This window comes from Culex quinquefasciatus, chromosome 1 (genome assembly GCF_015732765.1).
Source record: "Culex quinquefasciatus strain JHB chromosome 1, VPISU_Cqui_1.0_pri_paternal, whole genome shotgun sequence".
NCBI classification, from domain to species: Eukaryota; Metazoa; Arthropoda; class Insecta; order Diptera; family Culicidae; genus Culex; species Culex quinquefasciatus.
In genome coordinates this window covers 984,431-1,011,788 of record NC_051861.1, presented here as the reverse complement: position 1 = coordinate 1,011,788, position 27,358 = coordinate 984,431, and the positions used below count along the sequence as shown (strand labels likewise).

Here is a 27,358-nt window from a genome sequence, read left to right as displayed (position 1 = left end):
GAACTTATTTATTTAAGAATTTTAGGACTTTGTCATTTAAAAGATTAAACCTTTTGAATTTCTGGAACTATAACTGTGTTACAAGTTATATTTAAGAATCGCACAGCTTATTGCAGGTTCCATTTCAACAAGGATCGTAAAATTTACGATGTCGATTGTGACGGAACGAATGCCAGTCAAAGATAGTTGGGACTAAAGGATTTTTTTGGGATTAGCACTGCATAAAGAACAAACAGCATACCTGATAAAAGCATCTCGCATTTCTTCACCATCAATATTCAGATCCAAGCCGAACATATTTGATTGAAGGAGCTCCATTCCATTGGCTTCGTTGATGATATCAACTTGTTCAGTTTCATTCGCAAGACTTTAACTTTGTTTGGGATTCCGAGGAAGTAGTCGCGCCAATTAACAAAACTGGTGCAGATGACTTTGCAATAAGGTAGTACGGTATGGGGTGTGGTTAGTCGTGGACCTTGACCTCGATGAATTTATCTTCCACAAAGATTGGAATCGATTTCCGATTATGATTCGCGACCAGTTGGTTTCACCGAATGGGCATTTCACAAAGTTGCAAGTAACAACACAAAATTTATCAAGTTTTGTTTTAATTTTTATTAATCGCATCAATTTTCAATGGTATGCATTAACAATGTAAAATCTGGAGTTTTTTTTGAAAAGGTCCAATAAACCAAATTTTCAGTTTTTGCTTTTTGGGTGTTTTTTGATACCCCTGACTCAAGGCGTTTTCAAAAACACCCAAAAAGCAAAAACTGGAAATTTGGTTTATTGGACCTTTTCAAAAAAAAACTCCAGAAATGTCCATTCGGCACTCGCAGCAACCCACTCTTTTCAGTTATAATTTGTCTCACTTTTACAAATATCTTTCCTTTTTCTACCTCACTTTCCGATGTGAAACTAAATAACCACACATGAATTCAAATTGAAGATGAAATTTCCGCCGTCCGGCACCGCGATTCCACCGAGTTTCGACCGTCCAAAAGTGGCCACATTCGCGTCGATTCCCGGAACCGCGCGCGAAAACGCGTACACGCCGCACCGAAAAAGTGAAAAATTGTGACATTTCACAATCTCACTAACACCATCACAAGCATACGGCCTTTGCTGCGATGCGAGGCTAACATCGATCACTTTTTTTTTAAATTTCAACTAGGGCAGTTCATCGTTGCTGCACACAATTAATTAATTGGGTCCTAAAATGAAGCTTAGATTGCTGATATTATTGTTTACAGCTTGGTTTACAGCGATAAAGCTTATTTTTCTGAGTACAATGACCCTTAGTACGACCATAAAGAGTTTCAAATGGATTTATCAATTTTGAAAAATTAACCTCGCGGTCCTTCTTGACAGAAAAGCTCCTACTTGACAGCTCGTTCCAAGGGGACCATAGTTGAACCATCAAAAAATTTTGTCCTGTAATTTTTTTTGCATTAAAATGAAAAAAAGTGATCAGAAATGGTTTTTAATCGTGTTTTTTACCATTGTACTTAAATATTGACATAGGGCTTTAGTACCGAGGGGTGAGACACACCTAATCAATTATAGTAACGCTAATCAACTAGCGTTGATTTTGGTCAATTAGCTAATTGATTAGCGCTGATTTGGCAGATCATTCCCACCGTGAATTGAATAATCTTGTCATGTTTGACAGCAGCAAACGTGTTTTGTTTTTAATTGTTTTGGAGAAAAATTTTCTCGGAGGAGGTGGAGCAGGCTTGAATTGTGCTTAGTTCCCTGAAGGCTTCGAATTTGGACCTGATTGAGAACCATGATGACGGAATCCGGTTGAACAAGATAGTTTTCTGCAAACGCAACAAACAGCAATGATGAGCTAAGCGCGCCTTCGGGAATTCCCCCTCTACCAGCTGGCGGCCAAATTGAGAGCACATGCGACGGGTGTAGAATCGCGGCTGCTGTCCAAACTCCCCGCGGAATGTCCCCCTTCGCCAAATGTGACCGTCCTCCAGTAGTTCCAGCACCGAAACGTTCGCTAAGTAACTATCCGAGCTGCAGGTGGACCGGGGTGCGTCCGTCATTTCAAGTAACCGGAAATACGGCCCGATGCAGGATGAACCGGTCGTTATGTCCGTTCGGTTGGTGAATGCGATAGTGGAAACATTCTGCTCGGAGTTATGCTGCCCATTTTCACCGGATGTCCAGTGCAAGCGCCCTCCCTCTTGCAAAAGCGGTGCCCAGTCCAAGAAGCACCGCCCTTCAAAAATGAATCCGACTCAGAGATTGTTGACTTTCTTGAGGACGAGTGCACCGTGGGGTCTTTACATTTCACAACAATCCAACGAAATGGGCAAAAATCTGAAGACCAAACACATCTACGACAGCATCAGCAATCAATGTAATCCATCTGTACGTAAATAATGTCTGTAAATATACGGACATTGGTTGTCGCCAACGGTCCTGCCAGTCGCGACCGTAACGTCCAACAGGATTCTGCATGCAAAATCAACGATCTAATGCCTCATCAGCTCGGCGACCCAAATGAACATCCGGACGCACCACACGACCAAAACCATTTCAACCTCGACCGCACTGCCACCGGCAGCCTCCGAGAAGCCGTAACCCACATCCGGGATGATGATGTCCCAATACACAAACACATACAGGTCTTTCACCCGACGTGGTTCGAGAATAGCCCAGAGGAGCTTCTATTGTACCGTTAACAGGGGCGACATTGGGTCTGGGGGGGTGAGATTGGGTCATACAAATTTCAGTGCTTTTGTATGACCCTATCTCACTAGAGACCCTAAATAGGGAGACTGGTCGAAGTGAATTTGACGTACCCAAACAGACACGAGTTTGACGTATCCAAACGAGCATTTGCCTTTACGCCCAGCAAAACTTGGCAGTGTTGGCAAGCTCAAAACATACGTTGCCAGATCGATTTAGCAATGTTCGACCAGTCTCCCTATTTAGGGTCTCTATATCTCACCCCCCAGGCAAAATGTCACCCCTGTTGACGGTATGAAAGAACTTCGCGACTCGGATGAGCTGTTTAACAATAATTGTTAATGAGTTTGATAATACACTGAAACCCCACCCAAACCCCAATTTTACGCATTGTATTTCGATGATTTTTCTCAAACAGTAAATATACAACATTTTTGAAATAATTATTAGAGTTTAGATCTCGACGATGTTCTTTTCACACTTTTTTCTGTCCATAACGACAAGCTGCCGCAACCCGTTGCTGGTTCTCGGTCATACATACGAAGCCCGGTTGCTCGGCTACTTGGGGAAAACATTTTGTGGTTCACTTCCGGGAAGTTCACTTTGCATTCGTTTGCTTGCGTCTACTTCTCTGTCGCTGTTTGTCTACAGTTTCTCTCACCAGCCTCACTAAAGTTAAAGTCCGTCTCCGGCTGATGGAGGTGTTGGCACGATTTTCGGTTCTACCGTCACTGAATTCGACATCCCGACACTGAATTCGGCACACTCCAGCTGTTGGAGCCGGTGCCTGGGTCATGCTTCTTCACTAAGAGATAAGTTCAAATCTTAGCCGTTGCGAGGCACAGTAGCTGCAGACCTTTGTGGAGGTCAGAGGGACTTTTTACGTCGGACAAGTTGATCGAGGTACGGCAATTATTTGCGATGTCTCCGCCGTCTGTCGTTTCCGTTGTGGTTCCCGGAGGTTCTCGAATGATGCCGAGAGTTTCGTCTTTTTAGCTAAAAGAAAAACCGGGGGTTAGTAGGGTTCCAAAACATGGGCGGCATTCCGTCAGTACAATCGTTTCAATGAGACCGCTTCTGGCAGGGCGATTTGGGAGCGCTTTTGTTGATGCTATTTTGCTTCCAAGGGAACTTTGACGCCGGGTTGTCCTGGTTGGTAAGATTTGCGTTTAAATTGTGGTTCTCAGCATGTTCTGGATGATAACAGGCCTGTGTCTGTTATTAACGCGACAATCCACAAAATTTCGTTTCTAATCCGCCTCCGAAATGAGACCAACGACACCGACCATGATATTTATCGCCATTTTGGAAAAAAGGTAAACAACAAATGTCAAGATAACTACATTGCGATGGGAATTTACCGCTAATTGATTAGCGTAAAGTTAGTCAATTAGCGCATAATTTCTAATTGATTAGGGGAATATTATAGTTGATTAGTCCATGTGTCCTGCCCCTCGTTTAGTACCCAATTAAGCGAAAATTGCATGTAATATGTAGAAGTAGCGAACTTACCGAACAGCACTAACTCATCTCCATACAAACTTTGGGGAAAAACCATTCGGCCCTGTCTAAAATTTAATATTTTTGAAATATTCAAAGCGGACGTGTTCTGGGGACTCCAAACTTCATGGTTCCCATCGAGTTGAGCCTGCGCAGTATTTTTCGTCAACTTTTGTACACTCAAACCCCGATGGTTTGACACCAACTGTTGTCAAACGAACGGGGTCACTTTTTAGTTTGACACCCCTTTTACACGGAGTTCACAGACACTATTGAACGTTTGTTTTGATAGTGTGCGTGATCGCCATGTAAAAAGTGACAGTTCGTCACTTTTGCCTTCCTCACTGAGGTAAGGCTATAATCCTGCTCTAAAATTGAACTTTTTATTTAAAGCTCGAAAACCCACCTTGATGTATACATATCGACTCAGAATCGAAAACTGAACAAATGTCTGTGTGTATGTGTGTGTGTGTATGTGTGTGTGTATGTGTGTGTGTATGTGTGTGTGTATGTGTGTGTGTATGTGACCAATAATGTCACGCAGTTTTCTCAGCACTGGCTGAACCGATTTTGACCAAACCAGTCGCATTCGACTTGGTTTAGGGTCCCATACGGTGCTATTGAATTGTTTGAAGTTTCGATAAGTAGTTCAAAAGTTATGTATAAAAATGTGTTTTCGCATATTTTCGGAAGTTGAATAAATGGCAGTAAACTGAACCAAACATCATCATGTTATACATCGTTAGTTAGGTAATTGAAAGACCTTTCCAACGAGTCCAAAACATTAATAATCTGACAACCCTGTCTCGAGTTATACCCACTTAAGTGATATTTATGTACTTTTTTGTAGCCGGATCTCACTTAAATGCATGTAAACAATGTCCGGATCCATCATCCGACCCATCGTTAGTTAGGTAATCAAAAGACCTTTCCAACGAGTCTAAAACATTGAAGATCTGGCAACCCTGTCTCGAGTTATAACCAATTAAGTGATATTTATGTACTTTTTTTGTAGCCGGAACTCACTTAAATGCATGTAAACAATGTCTGGATCCACCATCTGACCCATCGTTGGTTAGGTAATCGAAAGACCTTTCCAACGAGTCCAAAACATTGATAATCTGGCAACCCTGTCTCGAGTTATACCCACTTAAGTGATATTTATGTACTTTTTTGTAGCCGGATCTCACTTAAATGCATGTAAACAATGTTCGGATCCATCATCCGACCCATCGTTAGTTAGGTTATCAAAAGACCTTTTCAACGAGTCTAAAACATTGAAGATCTGGCAACCCTGTCTCGAGTTATAACCACTTAAGTGATATTTATGTACTTTTTTTGTAGCCGGATCTCATTTAAATGTATGTAAATAATGTCTGGATCCACCATCTGACCCATCGTTGATAAGGTTATCGAAAGACCTTTCCAACGAATCTAAAACTTTGACGATCTGGCTACCCTGTCTTGAGCTATGACCACTTAAGTGACATTTATTTACTTTTTTGTAGCCGGATCTCACTTAAATGTATGTAAACAATGTCCGGATCCACCATCCAACCCATCGTTGGTTAAGTAATCGAAAGACCCTTCCAACGAGTCTAAAACATTGAAGATCTGGCAACCCTGTCTCATGCTATGACCACTTAAGATGCGACTTATGAGCCCTTGAGTGACATGTGTGTTTTTTGTATTCCGGAACTTAACGAAATCAGACGAAAATTGTGTCCAAACCCATCATATCACATATCACCCATTGTTGGAAAAGGGTGAGGAAGGCACCAACCACATAGGTGGATTAAGTTAGTTTTTAGTTTGACTTTGACCAACCAACGGGGTACAAACTAAAAAAGTGTCAAACGAAAAAGTGACCAACCACCGGGGGTTGAGTGTATTACAGTGTTGTTTTCTATTTCCAACGCCTTTTAAATTTATAAATTCAATCATTTTTCAATTTTTGACATTTATTTTTTAGATTCTATTTCAAAACCTTTTTCAAATGTTACCACACATTGACCGTTTGACAGCTTCATGTGTGCCGAGTTAGCCCCCGTCCCCGCATCGGCAAAGTTTGAAAACAACAAACCAACTGTCGGTTCGCGCAAGCACGCAATCATCTCGGAAGATCGCTAGAACCTGCTACGAAATCCGGATGGACAGCTACTTCATCGACCCGCAGCGCCGCCGCGGGGCCAAACTGATCTTCCCGGCGCACCAGCTGGTCGTTTGCACGGACAGCTACGGCATCCGGACGCAGCTCAAGTTCAACGTCGTGGTGGAAAAGATGGACCTGCAGAATCTGATTGTGAGTTTTTGGTTTCCTAGTGGGGACGGGGAGTTCATGATTGGTTTGATTTTAGCAAATTCGCTTGACGGAGAGCGCCGACCAGTCGAAGATGTTTGTGAGTACGATCGACAACGCAAGCTACGAGCAGATGCGCGCCGAACAGTCGCTGCACGTTACGTTCCAGGGTTTTGTGGACCATTTGACCAAGATTCTGGAGCGGTGCAAGCGCGAGGAGCTGCACATGAGTCTGGTGAAGGATGACAGCGTGCACCTGTTGCAGTTTTTCGAGAAGAGCTCGTTTAAGAACTTGACGCACCTGTTTCTGCAGATTCAGGTGGCGTCGACGGAAACGGTGCTGTTTCACATCAATTTGGCGCTGCAAACGCTGCAGGATCAGGCAGCGGGGTACGCGGGCCAGGTGGCGAAGTACCAGTCGGAACTGACGGGGCGAGACGACGCGATTCACAGACTGCAGGGCGAGGTGAGGACGTTGAACGGGAGGTTGGTGGAGCAGGAGAATTTGGTTTTTAACAGGAATACGGAGGAGGTCAACCGGCTTCAGCAGACGATTAAGCATGTCAATGAGTCGAAGGAGCTGGAGGAGAAGCGGTTGAAGACGATTATTTCGGGGATGCAGGAGAAGATTGACCAGCAGAACAAGGAGTTGCTGGCGGGAACGGAGAAGATTATGTGAGGTTTGTGGGGAAGTTTCTTGAGTGAGATATTTACAACCTTGATCATTTCAGGCACGATTCCAAGCGATATGAAGCCCTCCGGGAGGACAACATGAAGCTCAAGTCTCACAACAACCAGCTGCGCGAGGAAGCCGACCGGTACAAATCGGACCTCCAGGCCTATCAAAGTCGCGACGGAAGACACGAATCCGCGATCGTCGAGCTGCGCCGGCAGCTGATCGATCTGCAGAGCAAGCTAAAAATCGCCGAGAAGCAAAAGTCCGAGCTCGAGGCGGAGCTGGAGGCCGAACGGAACATTTGCCAGACCAAGAAGAACGCGCTCCAGCTGACGGCGGACGAAATTTCCAACGCCAACGTCATGATCGCAAACTTGAACAAGGAGGTGATGAAGCTCAAGAGCAAGGTTGAACTGCGCACGGAAATCGCGATGCGACAGGAGAAACTGATTCAGGACAAGGAAAAAGAGTACAACGAACTGCAGGGCACGGTGCGGCAAATCCAGCAGGAACACATCAAAAACAGGGCGGCCAGCGAAGAGTACGCGCAGACGGTTCGCCGGATCAAGGAAACTTCCGACGCGATCGAGGAGAAATATCGGAAAAGTAACTAACTTGTCATTTTAACGAATTGTAGCATTAATTCTCACCTTCGCTCAACAGAAATCAACGACCTGATCGTGAAGGTGTCCCAGAACCAGAACGCCGAACCGGTTTCCGTGCTGAATAATCAGTTCCCCAATCGATACCTTCGGCCACATAATCGGATAGAATAACACTTACACAAATGTCGCATTCCAGATTGTACAGTTAGCAAAAGTATCGTGAAAAATATATTTAAAAAAAGTTTTAATCAATTCCACCCAGCCTCCCTTTCAATCCTCCTCATCACCCTCCCTCGAGGCCACCACCGCGGCCACATTGACCGCCTGCATAATGTCCTCCTGGCCCGCCTTTAACCGGTCCCGGATCAACTCGGCAATCGCCTTCTGCGTCCGCCGCTCCAGCTTTTCCAACTTTTTCGACACGTCCCGCTTCAAATCCCAGTCCGGCTTCCGCGGTGCCAAATTTGCAATGTCAATCTCCTCGATCACGATCGGCGCCCGCATCAGCTCCAGCTGCGAGCTAATCTCCCGCTCCACGTCCGTTGGTTGCACCTCCTCCAGGGCACTCTCCTGGATCTCCTCGCTCTCGGGACGGTAGTTTCGGAACACCGGTCTGAAAAGTTCCGACAAAAGTTAATTCCCTTCTCAAATTTCAAACGCTTGAAAACTCACTTCGGAATCGCTTCCGCGGGTTGTTCCGCCTCCGCCGAGGACGCCTCCTGCTTGCGCTTCAGATTTCGCAGACGCTCCTTACGCTTGAGGGCCTCTTCCTCCAATTTTCCCACCGTGTCCGTCATGATTCTGTTGAAAATCCGAATCGTTTCAACCCGTTTTCTGTTTACAAACAAAATTTCAATGTGATTGATGTCAGCCCTTGAATCGCAGCAGGCTGCGTGATTGTGATGGTGTTGGTGAGAGAGTGGAATGTCAAAAATGTTCACGTTTTCGTGTTCGGCTGCGGCGTGCACGCTTCTTTCGCGCGCGGTTCCGGGAATCGACGCGAGTGTGGCCACTTTTGGACGGTCGGAACGCGGTGGAATCGGTGCCGGACGGCGGAAGTTCGAAGTAAACTGTGAATTCATGTGTTTTTAAGGAAAGTTCTCGTTCAAGTGGAAGATTGAAAAAAGTGTGGTAGAAAAAGGAAAGAAATTTGAAAAAAAGTGAACGAAATCAAAATTGAAATGTGTTCGGTTCGGCGGCAGCCTACTACATTCCATCCTTACCCTGGTAAAAAGTTTAACAGGATATCGTTGCCAAATAAAATTACTATTACTATTCTAAACCAGTGCGTTTGGACATTCCGGAAGGTCGTTTGCGTTTCGCCGAATGGACATTTCGAAAATTGTCAGATTTGCGGGAAGGTCCGCCATATTGATTCCAAGACCCGAGTTTTCAAAAGTAGTTTTAAAAAAATGCCTAAAAAAATATGCATGCAAGCAAACTGTCGAGTTCATAAATACGCCGTATTTGACAACCAATCTTTCGGGTTCAGAAATATAGTTTAGTCGACAGGAAGTTTCGTTAGAACTTAAGTGATTTCCTAAAAACTGATTTCAAAAATCCTGGTCATGCCAGGCTTTCTTTTACACTATCCAGGTTTTTAAGCGAAGATGGCGTTCGAATGGTGAACGTCCGAAATGTCAAAATCGCGCAATAGCACCAACATTAGAAAAAAAATGTGGCTGTCATGCCATGGCACACTTTTTTCGTAATGTTGGTACCACTGCGTGATTTTGACATTTCGGGCGTTCACCTTTCGAACGCCATTTTCGCTTAAAAACCTGGATAAACATTTAATCCACTTTTGCTCGTTTGACCTTTTACAACAAAGAAAACATCTAGCGTTAAAATTCGTTTAAATTATTATTAATGTCTTCAAAAATATGAGCAATCAAGAAAAAAAAATACATGTTAGAAATTGATATTAGTGCAGCTTTGTGAAATGTCCATTCAGCGAAACGAAATGGTCACGGCAGTACTGTATTCATCGAAGTAAAGGTCCACGACTTACCACATCGAATGTCGTACTACCTTAATAGACGAATCCAGTTTGAAATGGCCGCTAGGTGGCCAATGGTGTTAGAAATGACAGCTTCCATGTATTTGAATATGGGAGCTCAGGAAAACTCAATTTTTAAGCAATAAAATGATTATTTATGATAAAAGTATTGATTGATTAGGTGCACAAAATGTGTCTAGAATATTATTAAAATAAAAACTGTTCGGAAAATTTGCAATCGAGATAAGTACACCATTCGATTCAGCAGGAATTTTGGGCACCAAAAATATATAGTTTTCATATGTTAAGTATTTTATTTTAAAAGAAAATTTACAAAAAGTATGAAAATCCAGACATTTAGTATGGGAGCTGTCAAATCTCTCACCATCAAAAAGCAGCGTTGAGCTTTTGCTGAATTTGTCTATGCTAATCATGTGCACCAGTTTGGAAAGTTGGCGCGATTTTTTCATCGGAATCCCAAACAAGGTTAAAGTCTTGCGAATGAAACTGAACAAGGCGATATCATCAATGATGCCGTAAAGTGGAGCTCCTTCTGTTCGTCTTGGATCTGAACCTCAACCTCATACTGGAACTGAGATGCTGTTCTCAGGTAAGCTATTTAACCAACTTTGTTCTTAAAGCTCTATCTGTAGTGCATATCCAGTATTATGCAAACCATTACGTGGCACTGCAGGTACTTGAATATTACGTCCTTAGTTGAAAAAGAATCTGCAAAATGCTGTGCCATATCTACATATAATGTTATCGTTTTCATTAGCACCACAATCAAAAAAGGCGGGGAGTCCTCGGGAATTTTCGGAACCATGTGTAATATCACACTGGTTTTGAAATTAATGGTTTGCCATTCTGAGGATAAAAAAAATCATTTTTACATTTTTACTGTCCTGAATTCAGATTATAAAGAATTAGTGAATTAGTCGGAATTTGTTGTGTGTTTTTTTTATTCACAATGATCTTTTTCATACTGGGCATATCTGTAATCTGCAACTTAAATATCACACTTCAAAACTCCTTTTTTCCTGCAAATTTGATAATATTTGACTCGTTCTCTCCGCAAGCTGTTTTTCCAGATACCTTCGTCGTTTCTTGAAGGTGCTTTTTGTAGTGCGTTAGCCGATGGAGCCTCAAACTGCTCGGGCAGTAAAAACACTTTGAGCACAAATCACACAAACTGGGTCGGGTTCCGCTGTGAGTTCGTCTGTGAATTTCTAGATTAATGCTCAGCGTAAAAGTTTTCCCGCAATCGTCACAAGCGAAAATCTCCACTTTGTTTTGGTGTTCCTTAAATGAAAAAAAATCTTGTTTAGTATTGATTGGAAGTGAGATACTTTATCTCACCTTCAGATGTCGTTGCAAATTGGTCTGCTGTCTAAATATGCGATTACATTGGTCGCACTTGAGAACATTTGATTGTTGGTGACGCAGCTCATGAATTACCAAGGATGAGACATTCGTAAACCATTCCGAACAAAAACTGCACTTCGTTTCTGGCATTCCTGGTCCGTGAAGCTGCCTGACGTGATCCAACAAGTTAGAGTAGTCAGTGAATAATAATTGACAAAAGCGACACGTGCTCTCTGCTATATCTTCCGGGATATCGCAAATATGTTTGTGTTGTATCAGCAGGCTCTCCTTCCGATAGGTCATCCCACAGTGGCACGCAAACCGTTTTTCTGAGCGTGCTAGCCTTATTTCGATTGGAACTTGTTTTCCATTAGATTTTCTCTTAAGAGATCTCCGTTTCGTAGACATTCGATCTGAATCTAAATCTCCTGAATCTCCCTCATCTCTTTCAAGGCAGGCAGAATAGTTGGATTCTTCCTCGCTTTCATCTAATGCTTCAGCTTTTATTTTCGTTTCCTCCTTCCGAATGACATCCGTTTCTGGTTCTTCATCGTCACTCGGTGGTTCCTGCTTTATTTCGTCCACATCTTCCGAGGCCATCAGGCCAGGCCCATTTTCACCATCGGTGCCTGGTTCAGATTTTACGATATAAATCTGTTCGATTCCGTTCGTGTCAGGGAGAACTTGCCTAAAAATATAATTAGTTAAAATATTTCTGAAAGGCACTTTGTCAACATACCGGCACATCATTTTAATTATTCATGGAAAAACTTCGAAAATGCAATTAGGTTTTACAGCGTGACGTCATTTGACAGCTCGCGTGCACTGTTTACATAGTCTTGCTCGTTGTTCGTTGCGTGCGGTTCAAGAGTGTTTAAGTTCTTCAAAAATTGGCAAAATGCCTCGAAAATGTTTTGTGGATAACTGTGATCGGAGTGAATCGAGCGGAAAATTTACTTTCCACACAGTTCCCGGAAAAACCGTGCATATCCATACGAACAATTTGAGCCTCAAACGCCGAAAACTGTGGCTTGATGCTTTGAAGAAAAAAGACGATTTCAAAGTTAAAAAATTTGTTTGTGGCAGGCATTTCGTCGGCGGTAAGTTGATATTTCTGATTGAATACTAATCAGATTATAGATTTTCATATATTTGTAGGAAAACCTTCTGCACTTTTTTGACGTGGATAATGTAGACTGGGTTCCGACGATCGATTTAGAATTGACGCGCAAGGACGAACTTCCCGACGATGATTCTTCCGACAGCTTGGACGAGCCTGTTCCCGCCTCCAACGGTTCGACTGCCAGGCTGCAACCGGATGGTTCTGTTGCACGAACAACCGGTCACCGGCCTTCAACAAACGGAGCGGTTAATTCAACTCACGACCGTTCACGATCCATAAGCGAACACTCCGACATGTCTACAAGGGCCGGATCCGGAAACATGGAGTGCGGAGCCGATAATTCGACCCACGGCCGTTCACGTTCGATCAGTGAACGCTCCGACATGTCCTCCAAGGCCGGTCCCGAAGACATGGATACTGGAACCGATCATTCGTCCCACAGCCGTTCACGGTCGATCAGCGAACGCTCCGATATTTCCTCCAGGGCAGGATCCGGAAACATGGAGTCCGGAGCGGATAATTCGAACCACGTCCGTTCACGGTCGATCAGCGAACGCTCCGACATGTCCTACAAGGCTGGTTCCGAAGACATGGATACTGGAACCGATCATTCGTCCCACAGCCGTTCACGATCGATCAGCGAACGCTCCGACATGTCTTCACGGGCCGGATCCGGAAACATGGAGTACGGAGCCGATAATTCAACCCATGGCCGGTCGCGGTCCAACAGCGAACGCTCTGACTTTTCCTCCAGGGCCGGTTCTGATCACAATTTTTCCTCTTGCGATGAAATGGATTCTGATGACATCAGGGCTGATTTGAATATGGATCGTTCTGATTTGCCAGAAAATTCCACCTCGTTACCTACAGACCAGCAACAGTCAAACCCATCTATATTGGCATCCAAACAACAAGAAGATGAGGCTGTTGCATCATCTTCGCGTAAGGGAAATTGCAACGTACAGGAAGGAGGTTTGCTACTTAATGTTTTGCTATTTATTTATTTTTGCACAGATTTTTATTTTAATTTTAGGTGTCTGCTATCCCGCAAAAACTTTCCAGCAGTACTATGATGAAATTATTCGTTTGCAAAAAAAAAACGATGAGTTGGAGGCTGAGGTCCAAAAATGCAGAAGAGGTCTGAAGTTTGTCGAAGACGACCGAAAATGTTTATTCTATACCGGGATTAGCAGTTATGAAACCTTTTTTAAACTATTTAAATTTTTGGAACCTAGTCTAGATCAGCCTGTCTGTAATTTGTCAAAAGACCAGCTACTTGTTTTAACTCTAACGAGATTAAGATTGAACACATCGCTTTCATCATTGGCCTATGACTACAACTCTAGCTTAACGACAATTTCAAAATATTTCCACAGAACTCTCTATCAAATCCACGAAAGCCTCAAGTGGGCAAATTTTCCCACAGAACCTGAAATTGCTGTTCGACATTTGCCACAAAATTTTCAGTCCAAGTTTGGAAACAAACGAATATTTATTGTTGACTGCTTCGAAATTTTTTGCCAGAATCCCTCTGATTTAAAAGCGGCAACTTCTCTTTATAGCAATTATAAAAAACACGAGACAATTAAATATATGATTGCGATCCATCCAGATGGAAACATTGCTTTCATTAGCTCAGGTTACAACGGTAGGATTTCAGATAAGGAAATTTTCAAAAAAAGCGGTATTTTAGATCATATTGTAGAAGACGATATTATTTTAGCTGATAAGGGTTTTGAAATCTCCGATTTGGTTGCCGAAAAAAAGGCTGTCCTAAATATTCCTAATTTTCTACGAAAAAAGACACAATTTTCGTTAAAAGAACTAGACGAGAATAAACAAGTCACCCAATATAGGATTCACGTAGAGAGGGCAATAGGAGTAATTCGCGAAAAGTTTTCGATTTTGTCAGCACCCATATCTGTAAACACAATGGCAAGATATCAAAACGGATTAACTGCTGTTGACTTAATTGTTAAAGTGTCATGCATTTTGTATTCGTTAAATAAAAAGATCATAACTTAATGTAACAATTAAAACTATATTTTTATTAGGGTAAATCCTTACTTACATAAACGAATTGGAAAAGTAGAACTCGTATGCTTTTCTGTTTTTTTGGAGTTTTGCTTTAAAAATTTCCAATAAGCTGTTTTTTACGTTTTGCTTTACAGCACTTGTTCGGTAACTGGGCTGAGAACGTAATATTGAATGTTTGGCCCTTTTAAAATGTTAGTCCTGGTCTGGTTTAAAAATTTTGAAAATATTTTTTTCGAAAAGATCGGAAAATTTCACGAATGTTTCATATTTTAACATTGAAAATCGGACCATTAGTTGCTGAGATATCGACATTAGAAAATGGTGTGTTGTTTGGGTGGGACTTAGAAAACATCGATTTTCCTGTTTTTAAACCTTTGCATGGCAATATCTCAGCTTTAAAAAAAAAAAATTCAAGGTTGGGCAAACATGTGCACTAATTAAAAAAATGAAAAACTGCGACTATTTTCAAAAAAGTTAAAAAGTTAAATAAAAAATCACCAAAATTTTTTTTACCGTGCATCATTTTTTTCCAGTGTAGTCCATATACAACTTTGCCGAAGACACCAAATCGATCAAAAAATTCCTTCAAAAGATACAGATTTTAAATTTTCATACTTCATTTTTGTCTGGCCAGCTGCCAAATTTGTATGGAAAATTATATGGACAAACTAATGATGCAAAATGGCTTCTTTGGGCATACCGAAGGCACCAAAAATGTTTCAGTCGGATTTAAAAATACAAAAATTAAAATTAAAGAAAAAAGACCGATTTCGTAGAGAATTGCTCTGTTGATTAAATAATTAAAAAAAGCAAAATGCAAAACATATGTGTTAAAAAATGAGTTTTGTTTATTGTGTTTAAAGTAATAAATAAATTTAAAAAAAGTAATTAACCCCACAAAAATTTTAAAAATATTACGGAGACGCATTTACAAAGCTGATTTTTGGGCTTATTCTTAAGGATAACATTAACATTCCATAGGTCGCCTTCCCTAAGTAGAGACCCTAAATAGGGAGACTGGTCTAAGCTGGCTAAATCGATCTGGCAACGTATGTTTTGAGCTTGGCAACACTGATAAGTTTTGCTGGGCGTAAAGGCAAATGCTCGTTTGGACACGTCAAACTCGTGTCTGTTTGGGTACGTCAAATTCACTTCGACCAGTCTCCCTATTAAGGATCTCTATCCCTAAGGTGTCGTAATAAAGTCCAACTTGTGATGATACACTACCTTCCCTTTACACTACCTTCCCTTTACTAATTACTACTCCTTTAATTTACTTATAAGTAATCGAATCCAGAAAGGAGTAGATCACCAGTTGTGTTGGCCCGAGTCGGGTTTTGAAACCCCAATCTACCGCTTACGAGGCCACAAGGTTACCACAAGGCTACGAGGCTCGGTCCTTTCCTCTTAAAAAAAAACACCAGAATTGCCGGCAAATACAAAAAAAAAACTGAATCCTCGACGGTTCAAAAAGGCCACGTGATTTATGCACGATCCCTAAAGGAAAAAGTGAAAAGATAAAATGTGTACATTTATTTCCAAAACTGCTGCTGTCCCTATTTAAACTGTAGTCCCAATCCACCCCAGTTGACGACATGTTTTTGTAAAAAAAAATCTGTTCATTTGTCTAAGAACATGCTGGACACAAAGAGTATGTTTGATTGTCTATGTCATTTTGTCTGCTGTCATGTTGACAGTTCTAAACAGTTTGAAGAGTGCGTTTGCAAATTTTATATTTCCTAAAGATTTTTCATAAATAACTAAAATGAGTAGTTTAAATAAACTCTCAACATACGCAAATGGCTTGAAAGATTCTGAACTTGCACGCTACGTCGATAAGATTAAAATTATTAACTCGGTCGATCCATTTGACGCAAAATTAAATGAAAAAGACTACCCGACATGCGTAACGGTTGGTCATGTTACGCATTATTTGATGACTCACGTTGTTCCTGGAGCACAATATTTAAAAAATTCCAAAAGCATTGAAGCGTTTAAAAAGTTTCAATCTGGGTTTATTCATAGTGTAAATGGTGGAATATTTAATGATCACTTCGTCATTCGAGGAAAGGTTTGTATTTAAACAAAATCTAAGTTTGATAACGAAATAGTGAGGATTTACTGTACAGTAAATGATGTAGAAAACTCACGTAAAACTTGTGTTTCAAAGTACTAAAAAAAGGGTTTAATAAACAGACAGGTTTTTTTTCTGTTTAAATAATCAAATTTTAAATTATTCTTTTTCAGGTTTACCGCTCGATGAAGCTACGAGAATCGCCGCACAACACATGGATTATTGCCCAAAAAGATGGATGCATAAATTGCGCGCATTGTACATGCGTTACGGGCGTAAGCGAAACTTGCTCGCATGTCAGCACATTATTGTTTGCTTTGGCAAATTTAAATTTCATGTCAACCACGCATAAGGTATAAAACGTAAATTAAAACTTAAATTTTTGTTACCGTTTTCTTTAGCTTTCTGTTACAGAACTTCCGTCCGTGTGGTCGAGACCAGCGAAAAAGATCAAAGATGACCTTAATAATTCAATCGGTGATTTAGACTTTGGATTTAAAATCACTCGATTGGACGATCTCAATCAACCACGCGGCCAAGCGGACTTCATGCAGTTTGTTTCGTCGCTGAAACGTGATTCAGACGAATCTGTTCTTGTAAAAGTATTGCTGCGAGGACTTAATGTGTACTGATTGCCAAAGTACACAAATTCCTTCTGATATAATGTTCAACCCTAATTTGCTGCTGTCGAGACAGTACCGTGCGGAGCTGGAAGTAGAGACAGATGAGAAAATTTTCGAAGAAGCAGGAAAGTTACAGCTTTCCGTATCGCAGCATGAGATCGATCAAGTGGAGCGTTTAACACGACTTCAAAGTCAGTGTGATCTGTGGAGATGGATTCGTTTAGGACGAATAACAGCTTCGATTCTACGACAGTGCATCCACGCGTCGCCTACGATTGTACCAAGTAAAATGTCCCTTTTAAACAAAATCTGCCACCCGTACCGCCAAAACGCAGGATCTGAAGCAATCAGATATGGGAGAAACAATGAACCTAAGGCGAAGAAGAAGTTTGCCACACACCTGGAGGATCACCGAAATATCCGTTTGCATGAGTGTGGTATATTCATTGATAAAAAATTACCGTTTCTTGCTGCTTCTCCCGATATCATCATGGAGTGCGACTGTTGTGGTCGATCGACGGTGGAAATAAAATGCCCCTTCAGGTTATCAAAAAGAAGTCAACTTTCAAAGGTTCAATCTTTAAGTGATTTGAATTATCTTGTTTTTGACGGACAAAGTTTTCAACTAAACCCGGATCATGAATATTTCTTGCAAGTTCTGGCGCAGGTGCACATTTGCGATGTAAGTCAAGGTTTTTTCTATGTCTGGTCGAAAAACGAGCAAATTTGTATTAAACTAGAAAGAAATGAAACCATGTGGCAGGAGGCGTGCAAAAAGGCGACAACATATTTTTATAACATTGTTTGTCCTGAACTTCTTGTGAATTATTATAGCAACAAAAATAATGTAACTGTGTAATCCTTCCCACAATTCGGAGTAATCTTTCAAATAAATTAACCTCTAAAAATATATAAAACTCTTAAACGATCTTTTTTCATAGACACTATCAAAAACACTATCGCAAAGTAACTTAGCCTTAGTTTGAAAGTTGAAAAACAACTTTTTACTTGAACTTGAGAACCGGCTCGAAATTTCCCCGTCCATATCGATCACCTTATTAACGTCAGCAAAGAGGATCTCGTTGATTGCTTCCGAAACCGGCAGTTAAATCATTGTCTTTCCAGCGTTGGACAGAGACTAGCTAAAGGTTAAACCGTTTCCTAAAATTTGTTTTTAAAAGACGCTTAATCTTATAAGCAAATACACAACCCATGTTCATACCGGCTAAGAAACATTGTCGGTCCATTTTAAAAAAATAACTTGCTAACACCGAAAAGAACCTAAAAAAAAAATTATGAAAAAAAAAATCTTTCACTTCCGACTAAGTCCATGTAAACAGTGCACGCGAGCTGTCAAACAGAAAAACGAGATTGAGGTTAGCCGCGACGGCGTAAAACCTAATTGCTTGAAAATCGTGCCTGGCTATCCAAGACCAAAACAAACGAAGCAAAATGTCATATTCAGCTGTCGGGAAAAGAGATGTGTGCAGCTATCCCGTTAGTTAATCTCGTATTGTGTCAAATCTAGACAGTAAAATTGGTGAAAGCAAAACACTTCGTTTATGATAGTTAAGTTTATTTCTTGCTCGTATTGAAAATCTTTAACCAAAATGATGTGTCGGTGAGTAAACCGTGATTTCATTACCAATGTCACAAATAGATTGCTGACGTTGCATTCATTCAGGCAAATTCTTCCGGACGTGACGGACGGTGGTATCGAACAGATTTACATTGTCAAAACGGAACCCGGCCTAGAAGATGATGGTGGGCTCGCTAACATGGTCCCGGAAATGGTTGACGAAATCAAAACGGAACCGAAGTTCGAGAATGATGAGGAAGAATATACAAACCCAGAGGATGAACAACCAAATGAGGAGGTTGGATTTGAAACGGTTGATGTGATTGTAAAAGAGGAACCAAAAGTGGGTTCCGATTGCGATTCAAAGTTGAAGTCTGAGACATCCGCAAAGGATCGATCTGATAACAAAAAGGGAAAGACTAAACCCAAAACTGGGAAACAGGAATCGAAAAAAGAGAAAAAGCTAAGTAGTTCCACTAAGGAGAAGGTTGATAATGCTCAAGTTAATGAGAATCTTGATTGCTCAGTATGTGGCAAAAAAAGTAACAATAAGTACAATCTGCAAAAACACATGCAAACACACGACACGCAGAGAATGGCAGAAAAAGAAAAGGAACTAACTTGTCAAATTTGTGGCAAGGTCTCTTTTTCTAAAAAAAATCTAAAAATACATCTTGCAGGGCATGAGAGAAAGGCACAAAAACTAGAACAACTAGAAAAAAAGAAAAAATCGAAATTGGAGAAGGAGAAGCTTAAACGGTTCGTTTGTCACTATTGTCCCAGCAAGTTTACCACTAACTATAACCTTCAGCGCCACGAGGATCTTCACGACATTCCGCTAGACCAACAGATCCACAAGAGAAAAGAGTTCTTTTGTTATGTTTGTGATCAGGATTTGGGGTCGAAAGAAGGCATTCAGGAACATTTGTACACCCACGCTGACCAGCTGCCGTTTACGTGCGAGGAGTGCGATAAACCAATATCTATCAAATCGGTGCGTGATTTAAATCAGCACTTGGAAATGCACAAAGACACTACGAACGGAAGTGTTAAGTGTGCCTGGTGTCCGCTGCGTTTCCATTCACTTAAAAACTGCAAATTTCACGAAAAAACGCACGTCAACGAAGGAAGCAGTGCTTTGGAGGCGCTCGAACGCAGAGCAAGCATTTTGAGCAAGAAAAAGAACGTTAAAGTCATCGTCGTTGAAGGTGCTTTGCGCTATGCATGCGATCTGTGTGATAAATCGTACACGTTGCTTGATTCGTTACGAGATCACATGAAGACGCACACTGATTGTGGTAAACCGAAAAAACTGCACGTTTGCACGATCTGTAACAAGTTGTTTACATCTGCCGATGGGCTTCATTCACACAGACTGGTTCATTCAGATTTATTGCCATATAAATGTGAATACTGCGATAGAGGCTTTAAAGAGACCGTTCGTTTAATTTCACATCGGTAATTTGGTTTTCGTTGAGGTGTAAAGCAATAACTACATGAAGTTACTCACATTTTAGTCGCACTCACACGGGAGAGAGACCGTTCGTTTGTGGTTGTGGTCGAGCATTCGCGAAAAAATATACAATGATGTCTCACAAAAAGATATGTTTATCGCCGGAACTGCTGACAAGTTGCTCCTGTCGAATTTGTGGAGATAAATCCTTTCCATGCTATGCGGATTTAATAAAACACGTAACTGGGGTAAGCTGACAAGTTTTTGGGCTTTTAAAAACCATACTAACGTTTTTTTAATTCCGGCAGGTACACACAGAGCCCATTCCGAGAACGAAATGTCAGTTTTGTCCCGCGTTAAGCCAAAATGCGCTTCTTCTGGTACGTCACGAGCATCGTCATCAGATGCCGAACGTGATTAAATGTGATCAGTGTAATCGCATTTTCAAAAACAAAGCACTGTTGGAAGAGCATGAAGTTGTAAGCACAGAGTGAAATATTTTTTTTGAGCTTATAATTAACTCCTAAATTTATACTCTTTCAAGATACACATCAACACGCCACAATCATTTATTTGTGATATTTGCGGAATGACTTTCAGTCGGTATGTTGGTGACGGGTTAATACTGTTGATCGATTGTATATGTTCTGATTGTTGTATTTGCAGACTCAAACGTCTAAAGAAGCACAAGAAAAACCACACAACAGTACGACGAAAACCTGCCAAGCTGCATTGTTGTGAGCTGTGCCCAAAAAAATTCGCATGGTTGGGGAACTTTCGCAGTCACCAAAAGTTGCACTACAACTCGAAAAGTAGACATTTTATCCCGTCACTGGTAGAGGGACCAGCACCAGAACCGGTCGTGGATGAAAATGAGGATATGGATTTTGGTATGTTAGTAAAAACAGAAATGAAGTTAATATAAATAAAACCTCAAATTTGTCAACTTAGTATGATTTTTGCTGATTGGTTTATTAAAAAAGAAATAAATAAATCTAAATATTTCCTTCTTTCAAATGGCATCCGGTTCTGGCTCTCCTTTTTTTCGTTTTTTGTTTTTACGATTAAAATCTGTCAACTCCGTTCCTGTCAGGTAGAACATGTCTGTAAAGTATTCACATATTTAGTTGAAAAGTTTTTAAGAATGTTGAAGATCTTTCACATTTTTTCGATTTTATATTTGAATCTTGCTACAGTTGGCTATCCATGAATATTTGTTTTGATTTCTCAATGCTAAATGAACAAACAAACAAAAAAAAATGCAGCAAAATGTCATTCTCAGCTGACTAGCCATGAGATGTGTGCCGATATCGCCATCAACAAATGCATGTTTCTGCATATAAAGTTTATTATTTTTTGTGTCTAAACCTGACAGTAAAATTGGTGAAAGCAAAACTCTTCGTCAATGATAGTTCGGCCTTTTTTCAACTTGGTTGTTAATATTATATTATTTATATTCAATCAAAATGATGTGTCGGTGAGTAAACCGTGATTTTATTACCAATGTCACAAATGGATTGTTTCAATTGCATTCACTCAGGCAAGTTCTTCCGGACGCGACGGATAATGGTATCGAACAGATTTATATCGTCAAAACGGAACCCGGCCTAGAAGATGATGGTGGGCTCGCTAACATGGTCCCGGAAACGGTTGACGAAATCAAGGCTGAACCGAAGTTAGAGGATGATGAGGAAAAAAATGAAAACCTTGATGATGAACAACCAGATGAGATTGGATTTGAAAAAGTTGATGTGATTGTAAAAGAGGAACCAAAACTGGGTTCCGATTGCGAATCGAAACAGGACGACAAGAAGATTGACGTAAGGTCTAAGAAGTCCGCGAAGGATCGAACTGATGCCACCAAGGGAAAGACTAAACCCAAAGCAGGGAAGAAAGAAGCGATAAAAGAGAAAAAGCTAAGCTCCACCAAGGAGAAAGTTGATAATGCTCAAGTGAAGGATAAGTTGTTTGATTGCTCGATATGTGGCAAGAAAATAAATAATGAGTACAATTTGCAAAAACATATGCAAACACACGACACACAGAGAATGGCAGAAAAAGAAAAGGAACTAACTTGTCAAATTTGTGGCAAGGTCTCTTTTTCTAAAAAAAATCTAAAAATACATCTTGCAGGGCATGAGAGAAAGGCACAAAAACTAGAACAACTAGAAACAAAGAAAAAATCGAAACTGGAAAAGCTTCAACGGTTTGTTTGTCACTATTGTCCCACAATGTTTAGCACTTCCTTTAACCTTCGGCGACACGAGGATCTTCACGACATTCCGCTAGAGCAACAAGTCCACAAGAGAAAAGAGTTCTTTTGCTACGTTTGCGATCAGGATTTTGGGTCGAAAGAAGGCATTCAGGAACATTTGTACACCCACGCTGACCAGCTGCCGTTTACGTGCGAGGAGTGCGATAAACCAATATCTATCAAATCGGTGCGTGATTTAAATCAGCACTTGGAAATGCACAAAGACACTACGAACGGAAGTGTTAAGTGTGCCTGGTGTCCGCTGCGTTTCCATTCACTTAAAAACTGCAAATTTCACGAGAAAACGCACGTCAATGAGGGAAGCAGTGCTTTGGAGGCGCTCAAACGCAGAGCAAGCATTTTGAGCAAGAAAAAGAACGTTAAAGTCATCGTCGTTGAAGGTGCTTTGCGCTATGCATGCGATCTGTGTGATAAATCGTACACAGTGAACGATAGGTTACAAGATCACATGAAGACGCACACTGATTTGGGTAAACCGAAAAAACTGCACGTTTGCACGATCTGTAACAAGTTGTTTACCTCTGCCGAAGGGCTTCATTCACACAGACTGGTCCATTCAGATTTATTGCCATATAAATGTGAATACTGCGAAAGAGGCTTTAAAGAAGCCGTTCGTTTAATTTCACATCGGTAATTTGGGTTTTGTTGTTGAGGTGTAAAGCAATAACTACATGAAGTTACTCACATTTTAGTCGCACTCACACGGGAGAGAGACCGTTCGTTTGTGGTTGTGGTCGAGCATTCGCGAAAAGGTATACAATGATGTCTCACAAAAAGATATGTTTATCGCCGGAACTGCTGACAAGTTGCTCCTGTCGAATTTGTGGAGATAAATCCTTTCCAAGTTATGCGGATTTAATAAAACACGTAACTGGGGTAAGCTGACAAGTTTTTGGGCTTTTAAAAACCATACTAACGTTTTTTTAAATTCCGGCAGGTACACACAGAGCCCATTCCGAGAACGAAATGTCAGTTTTGTCCCGCGTTAAGCCAAAATGCGCTTCTTCTGGTACGTCACGAGCATCGTCATCAGATGCCGAACGTGATTAAATGTGATCAATGCAACCGCATCTTCAAAAACAAAGCACTGTTGGAAGAGCATGAAGTTGTAAGCACAGATTGAAATATTTTTTTTTTGAGGTTATAATTAACTCCTAAATTTATACTCTTTCAAGATACACATCAACACGCCACAATCATTTATTTGTGATATTTGCGGAATGACTTTCAGTCGGTATGTTGGTGACGGGTTAATACTGTTGATCGATTGTATATGTACTGATTGTTGTATTTGCAGACTCAAACGTCTAAAGAAACACAAGAAAAACCACACAGCAGTACGACGAAAACCTACCAAGCTGCATTGTTGTGAGCTGTGCCCGAAAAAATTTGCATGGTTGGGGAACTTTCGCAGTCACCAAAAGTTGCACTACAACGTGAAAAGTAGACATTTTATCCCGTCACTGGTAGAGGGACCAGCACCAGAACCGGTCGTGGATGAAAATGAGGATATGGATTTTGGTATGTTGGTAAAAACAGAAATGACGTTAATATAAATAAATCTTAAAACCTTGTCAACTTAGTATGATTTTTGCTGGTTGGTTTATTGAAAAAGGAATAAATTCAAAGTATTCACAAAACTGTTGTCAATTTTTATTAAGTCAAACTGATTGGTGTGTGTTTTTTTTACATTCAGTTACTAATGATCATCTGATTGTACTGAATTTCTTAATATACATGTGAAAGGAATTTGTCAATGTTAGCGATATATTTATTCGTTGATTCTGGTCTGAATAGTAGTAAATATTTCCTTCTTCCAAATGGCATCCGGTTCTGGCTCTCCTTTTTTTCGTTTTCTGTTTTTACGATTAAATTCTGTTTAACTCCGTTCGTGTCAGGTAGAACATTTCTGTAAAGTATTCACATATTTAGTTTAAGGGTTTTAAGGATGTTGAAGATCTTTCACATTTTTTCGATTTTAAACTTAAATCTTGCTACAGTTGGCTATCGATGAATTTTTGTTTTGATTTCTCAATGCTAAATGAACAAACAAACAAAAAAAAAATGCAGCAAAATGTCATTCTCAGCTGACTAGCCATGAGATGTATGCCGATATCGCCATCAACAAATGCATGTTTCTGCATATAAAGTTTATTATTTTTTGTGTCTAAACCTGACAGTAAAATTGGTGAAAGCAAAACTCTTCGTCAATGATAGTTCGGCCTTTTTTCCAACTTGGTTGTTAATATTATATTATTTATATTCAATCAAAATGATGTGTCGGTGAGTAAACCGTGATTTTATTACCAATGTCACAAATGGATTGTTTCAATTGCATTCACTCAGGCAAGTTCTTCCGGACGCGACGGATAATGGTATCGAACAGATTTACATCGTCAAAACGGAACCCGGCCTAGAAGACGATGGTGGGCTCGCTAACATGGTCCCGGAAATGGTTGACGAAATCAAGACGGAACCGAAGTTTGAGGATGATGAGGAAGAAAATGAAAACCTTGATGATGAACAACCAGATGAGATTGGATTTGAAAAAGTTGATGTGATTGTAAAAGAGGAACCAAAACTGGGTTCCGATTGCGAATCGAAACAGGACGACAAGAAGATTGACGTAAAGTCTAAGAAGTCCGCGAAGGATCGACCTGCTGCCACCAAGGGAAAGACTAAACCCAAAGCAGGAAAGAAAAAAGAGAAAAAGCTAAGCTCCACCAAGGAGAAAGTTGATAATGCTCAAGTGAAGGATAAGTTGTTTGATTGCTCGATATGTGGCAAGAAAATAAATAATGAGTACAATTTGCAAAAACATTTGCTAACACACGACACGAAGAGAAAGGCAGAAAAGGAAAAGGAACTAACTTGTCAAATTTGTGGCAATGTCTTATTTTCTAAATATTATCTAAAAAAACATCTTGAAGGGCATGAGAAGAAGGCACAAAAACGGGAACAACTAGAAAAAAAGAAAAAATCCAAATTGGAAAAGCTTCAACGATTCGTTTGTCACTACTGTCCGAGAAAGTTTACCACTTACTTCAACCTTCGGCGCCACGAGGATCTTCACGACATTCCGCTAGAGCAACAAGTCCACAAGAGAAAAGAGTTCTTTTGCTACGTTTGCGATCAGGACTTTGGGTCGAAAGAAGGCATTCAAGAACATTTGTACACCCACGCTGACCAGCTGCCATATTCTTGCAAGGAATGTGATAAACCAATGTCTATTAAATCGGTTCGAGTGTTGAATCAGCACTTGGAAATGCACAAGGATACTACGAATGGAAGCGTTAAGTGTGCCTGGTGTCCGCAACGATTCCATTCACTTAAAGATTGCAAATTACACGAAAGATCGCACGTCAACGAGGGTAGTAGTGCTTTGGAGGCGCTTGAACGCAGAGCAAGCGTTTTGAGCAAGAAAAAGAACGTCAAAATCATCGTCGTTGAAGGTGCTTTGCGTTACGCATGCGATCTGTGCGATAAATCGTACACGTTACTTGATTCGTTACGAGATCACATGAACACGCACACTGATTCAGATAAACCGAAAAAACTGCACGTTTGCACGATCTGTAATGAGGTGTTTGCCTTTGCCGGAGGGCTTCATTCACACAGACTGGTCCATTCAGATTTGTTGCCATATAAATGTGAATACTGCGATAAGGGCTTTAAAGAAGCGGCTCGTTTGATTTCACACCGGTAATTTGGGTTTTGTTGAAGTGTAAAGCAATAACTACTTTAAGTTACTTACTTTTTAGTCAAACGCATACGGGAGAGAGACCATTCGTTTGTGAATGTGGCCTAGCATTTGGGAAAAGGTTTTCAATGATGTCACACAAGAAGATATGTTTATCGTCGGAATTGCTTGCAAGTTGTTCCTGTCGAATCTGCGGAAATGAATCATTTCCAAGCTATGCGGATTTGATTAAACACGTAACTGGGGTAAGCTGACAAGTTCTTGGACTTACAAAAACCAAACTAACGTTTTTTTAAATTCCGACAGGTACATACAGAACCCATTCCAAGAACGAAATGCCAATTTTGTCCCGCGTTAAGTCGAAATGCGCTTCTTCTGGTACGTCACGAGCATCGTCATCAGATGCTGAACGTGATTAAATGTGATCAGTGTAATCGCATTTTCAAAAACAAAGCACTGTTGGAAGAGCATGAAGTTGTAAGTTCAACGTAATATCAAAAATTGTTCGAGATTATAACTAACTTCTTAATTTATACCCTCTTAAGACACACATCAACACGCCAGAATCATTTATTTGTGATATTTGCGGAAAGACTTTCAATGGGTATGTTGATGACAGCTTGATATTGTTGATCGATTCTACATGTTCAGGTTGTTGTATTTCCAGACTCAAACGCCTTCAAAGGCATAAGAAAAACCACACAAAAGTACGACAGAAGCCTGCCAAGCTGCATTATTGTGAGCTGTGTCCAAAAAAATTTTCATGGTTGGGGAACTTTCGCAGCCATCAAAAGTTGCACTACAACGCGAAAAGTAGATACTTCATCCCGTCACTGGTGGAAGGAGCACCACCAGAACCGGTCGTGGATGAAAATGAGGATTTGGATTTTGGTATGTTTGTTAAAACAGAAATGGAGTAAATATAAATAAATCTAATAATCATGTCAACTTGGTCTGATTTTTGTTGGTTGGAATGGCATTGGCATTGGCAACATTGCCCGTACAGAACTAACATATAGTGCCGAAAAACGAAACTATTGGCACTACGCCCCCCGGGGCATGGCCTTCCTCTAACGTGGGATTTCTGCTCCAGCGCCTCTGACGAGACAGGAGAAACCGGGACCGACGTTTTACTTCACCATCCGATAGAAGCTCAGTGGATAAGGCGGGAATCGAACCCGCGTCTCATAGCATCATCGGGATCGGCAGCCGAAGCCGCTACCCCTGCGCCACGAGACCCACATATAGTGCCGAACATTCCTGAATTAAGTATTAACTGTTTATTTCTGTAAGACTTTACATTTAAATCTGAATAACCCGGCAAGTTTATTTTACAATATCGAC

At 40.8% G+C, this 27,358-nt stretch overlaps 5 protein-coding genes and 2 long non-coding RNA genes across 11 annotated transcripts in view; 3 read left to right on the top strand and 4 right to left on the bottom strand.

Moving 5' to 3' along the window:
* Positions 1–6,252: 6,252 nt before the first annotated feature.
* LOC6032034 (spindle assembly abnormal protein 6 homolog) lies at positions 6,253–8,040 on the top strand. The gene is made up of 4 exons (XM_001842649.2): positions 6,253–6,508; positions 6,564–7,180; positions 7,237–7,787; positions 7,845–8,040. The coding sequence occupies exons 1-4, from the start codon at positions 6,356–6,358 to the stop codon at positions 7,955–7,957; spliced, it is 1,434 nt and encodes a 477-aa protein (XP_001842701.2). The 5' UTR covers positions 6,253–6,355; the 3' UTR covers positions 7,958–8,040.
* On the bottom strand, positions 7,977–8,635 carry LOC6032033 (coiled-coil domain-containing protein 12). The gene is made up of 2 exons (XM_001842648.2): positions 8,459–8,635; positions 7,977–8,399 (listed from the first exon to the last, which is right to left on the bottom strand). Exons 1-2 carry the CDS (start codon positions 8,581–8,583, stop codon positions 8,057–8,059), a joined length of 468 nt encoding a protein of 155 aa, XP_001842700.2. The 5' UTR covers positions 8,584–8,635; the 3' UTR covers positions 7,977–8,056.
* A 306-nt stretch (positions 8,636–8,941) lies between these two features.
* Positions 8,942–27,358, top strand: part of LOC6032023 (homeobox protein abdominal-B) — a 112,722-nt gene continuing 94,305 nt past the window's right edge. The window contains exons 1-2 of the mRNA XM_038267023.1: positions 8,942–9,013; positions 10,229–10,395. Coding sequence (XP_038122951.1) covers positions 10,383–10,395 — 13 coding nt within the window. The 5' untranslated portion in view covers positions 8,942–9,013; positions 10,229–10,382. The remainder of the gene's footprint in view (positions 9,014–10,228; positions 10,396–27,358) is intronic.
* LOC6032032 (oocyte zinc finger protein XlCOF26) lies at positions 10,758–11,936 on the bottom strand. The gene is made up of 3 exons (XM_038267024.1): positions 11,890–11,936; positions 11,145–11,838; positions 10,758–11,087 (listed from the first exon to the last, which is right to left on the bottom strand). The coding sequence occupies exons 1-3, from the start codon at positions 11,898–11,900 to the stop codon at positions 10,809–10,811; spliced, it is 984 nt and encodes a 327-aa protein (XP_038122952.1). The 5' UTR covers positions 11,901–11,936; the 3' UTR covers positions 10,758–10,808.
* Positions 18,496–26,964, top strand: LOC6032031 (oocyte zinc finger protein XlCOF6). 5 transcript variants are annotated; one of them, XM_038267020.1, is made up of 7 exons: positions 21,361–21,516; positions 21,580–21,970; positions 25,043–26,016; positions 26,076–26,259; positions 26,321–26,491; positions 26,560–26,618; positions 26,682–26,964. In XM_038267020.1, exons 1-7 carry the CDS (start codon positions 21,506–21,508, stop codon positions 26,932–26,934), a joined length of 2,043 nt encoding a protein of 680 aa, XP_038122948.1. In that variant the 5' UTR covers positions 21,361–21,505; the 3' UTR covers positions 26,935–26,964. The 5 variants fall into 5 exon arrangements, with proteins under 5 accessions (XP_038122949.1, XP_038122947.1, XP_038122948.1 ...); XM_038267021.1 differs by lacking the exons at positions 21,361–21,516; positions 21,580–21,970; positions 25,043–26,016; ... (2 more) ...; positions 26,560–26,618; positions 26,682–26,964 and adding exons at positions 18,496–18,628; positions 18,692–20,044; positions 20,104–20,287; ... (1 more) ...; positions 20,584–20,642; positions 20,706–20,989; XM_038267019.1 differs by lacking the exons at positions 21,361–21,516; positions 25,043–26,016; positions 26,076–26,259; ... (1 more) ...; positions 26,560–26,618; positions 26,682–26,964 and adding exons at positions 18,603–18,628; positions 23,007–23,190; positions 23,252–23,422; positions 23,490–23,548; positions 23,612–23,887 and having other exon boundaries at positions 21,580–22,944.
* Positions 20,996–21,321, bottom strand: LOC119771231. Its single transcript, XR_005279104.1, has 2 exons — positions 21,202–21,321; positions 20,996–21,143 (listed from the first exon to the last, which is right to left on the bottom strand). It is a non-coding gene; the product is annotated as an uncharacterized LOC119771231 (long non-coding RNA).
* On the bottom strand, positions 23,937–24,389 carry LOC119771230. Its single transcript, XR_005279103.1, has 2 exons — positions 24,281–24,389; positions 23,937–24,223 (listed from the first exon to the last, which is right to left on the bottom strand). It is a non-coding gene; the product is annotated as an uncharacterized LOC119771230 (long non-coding RNA).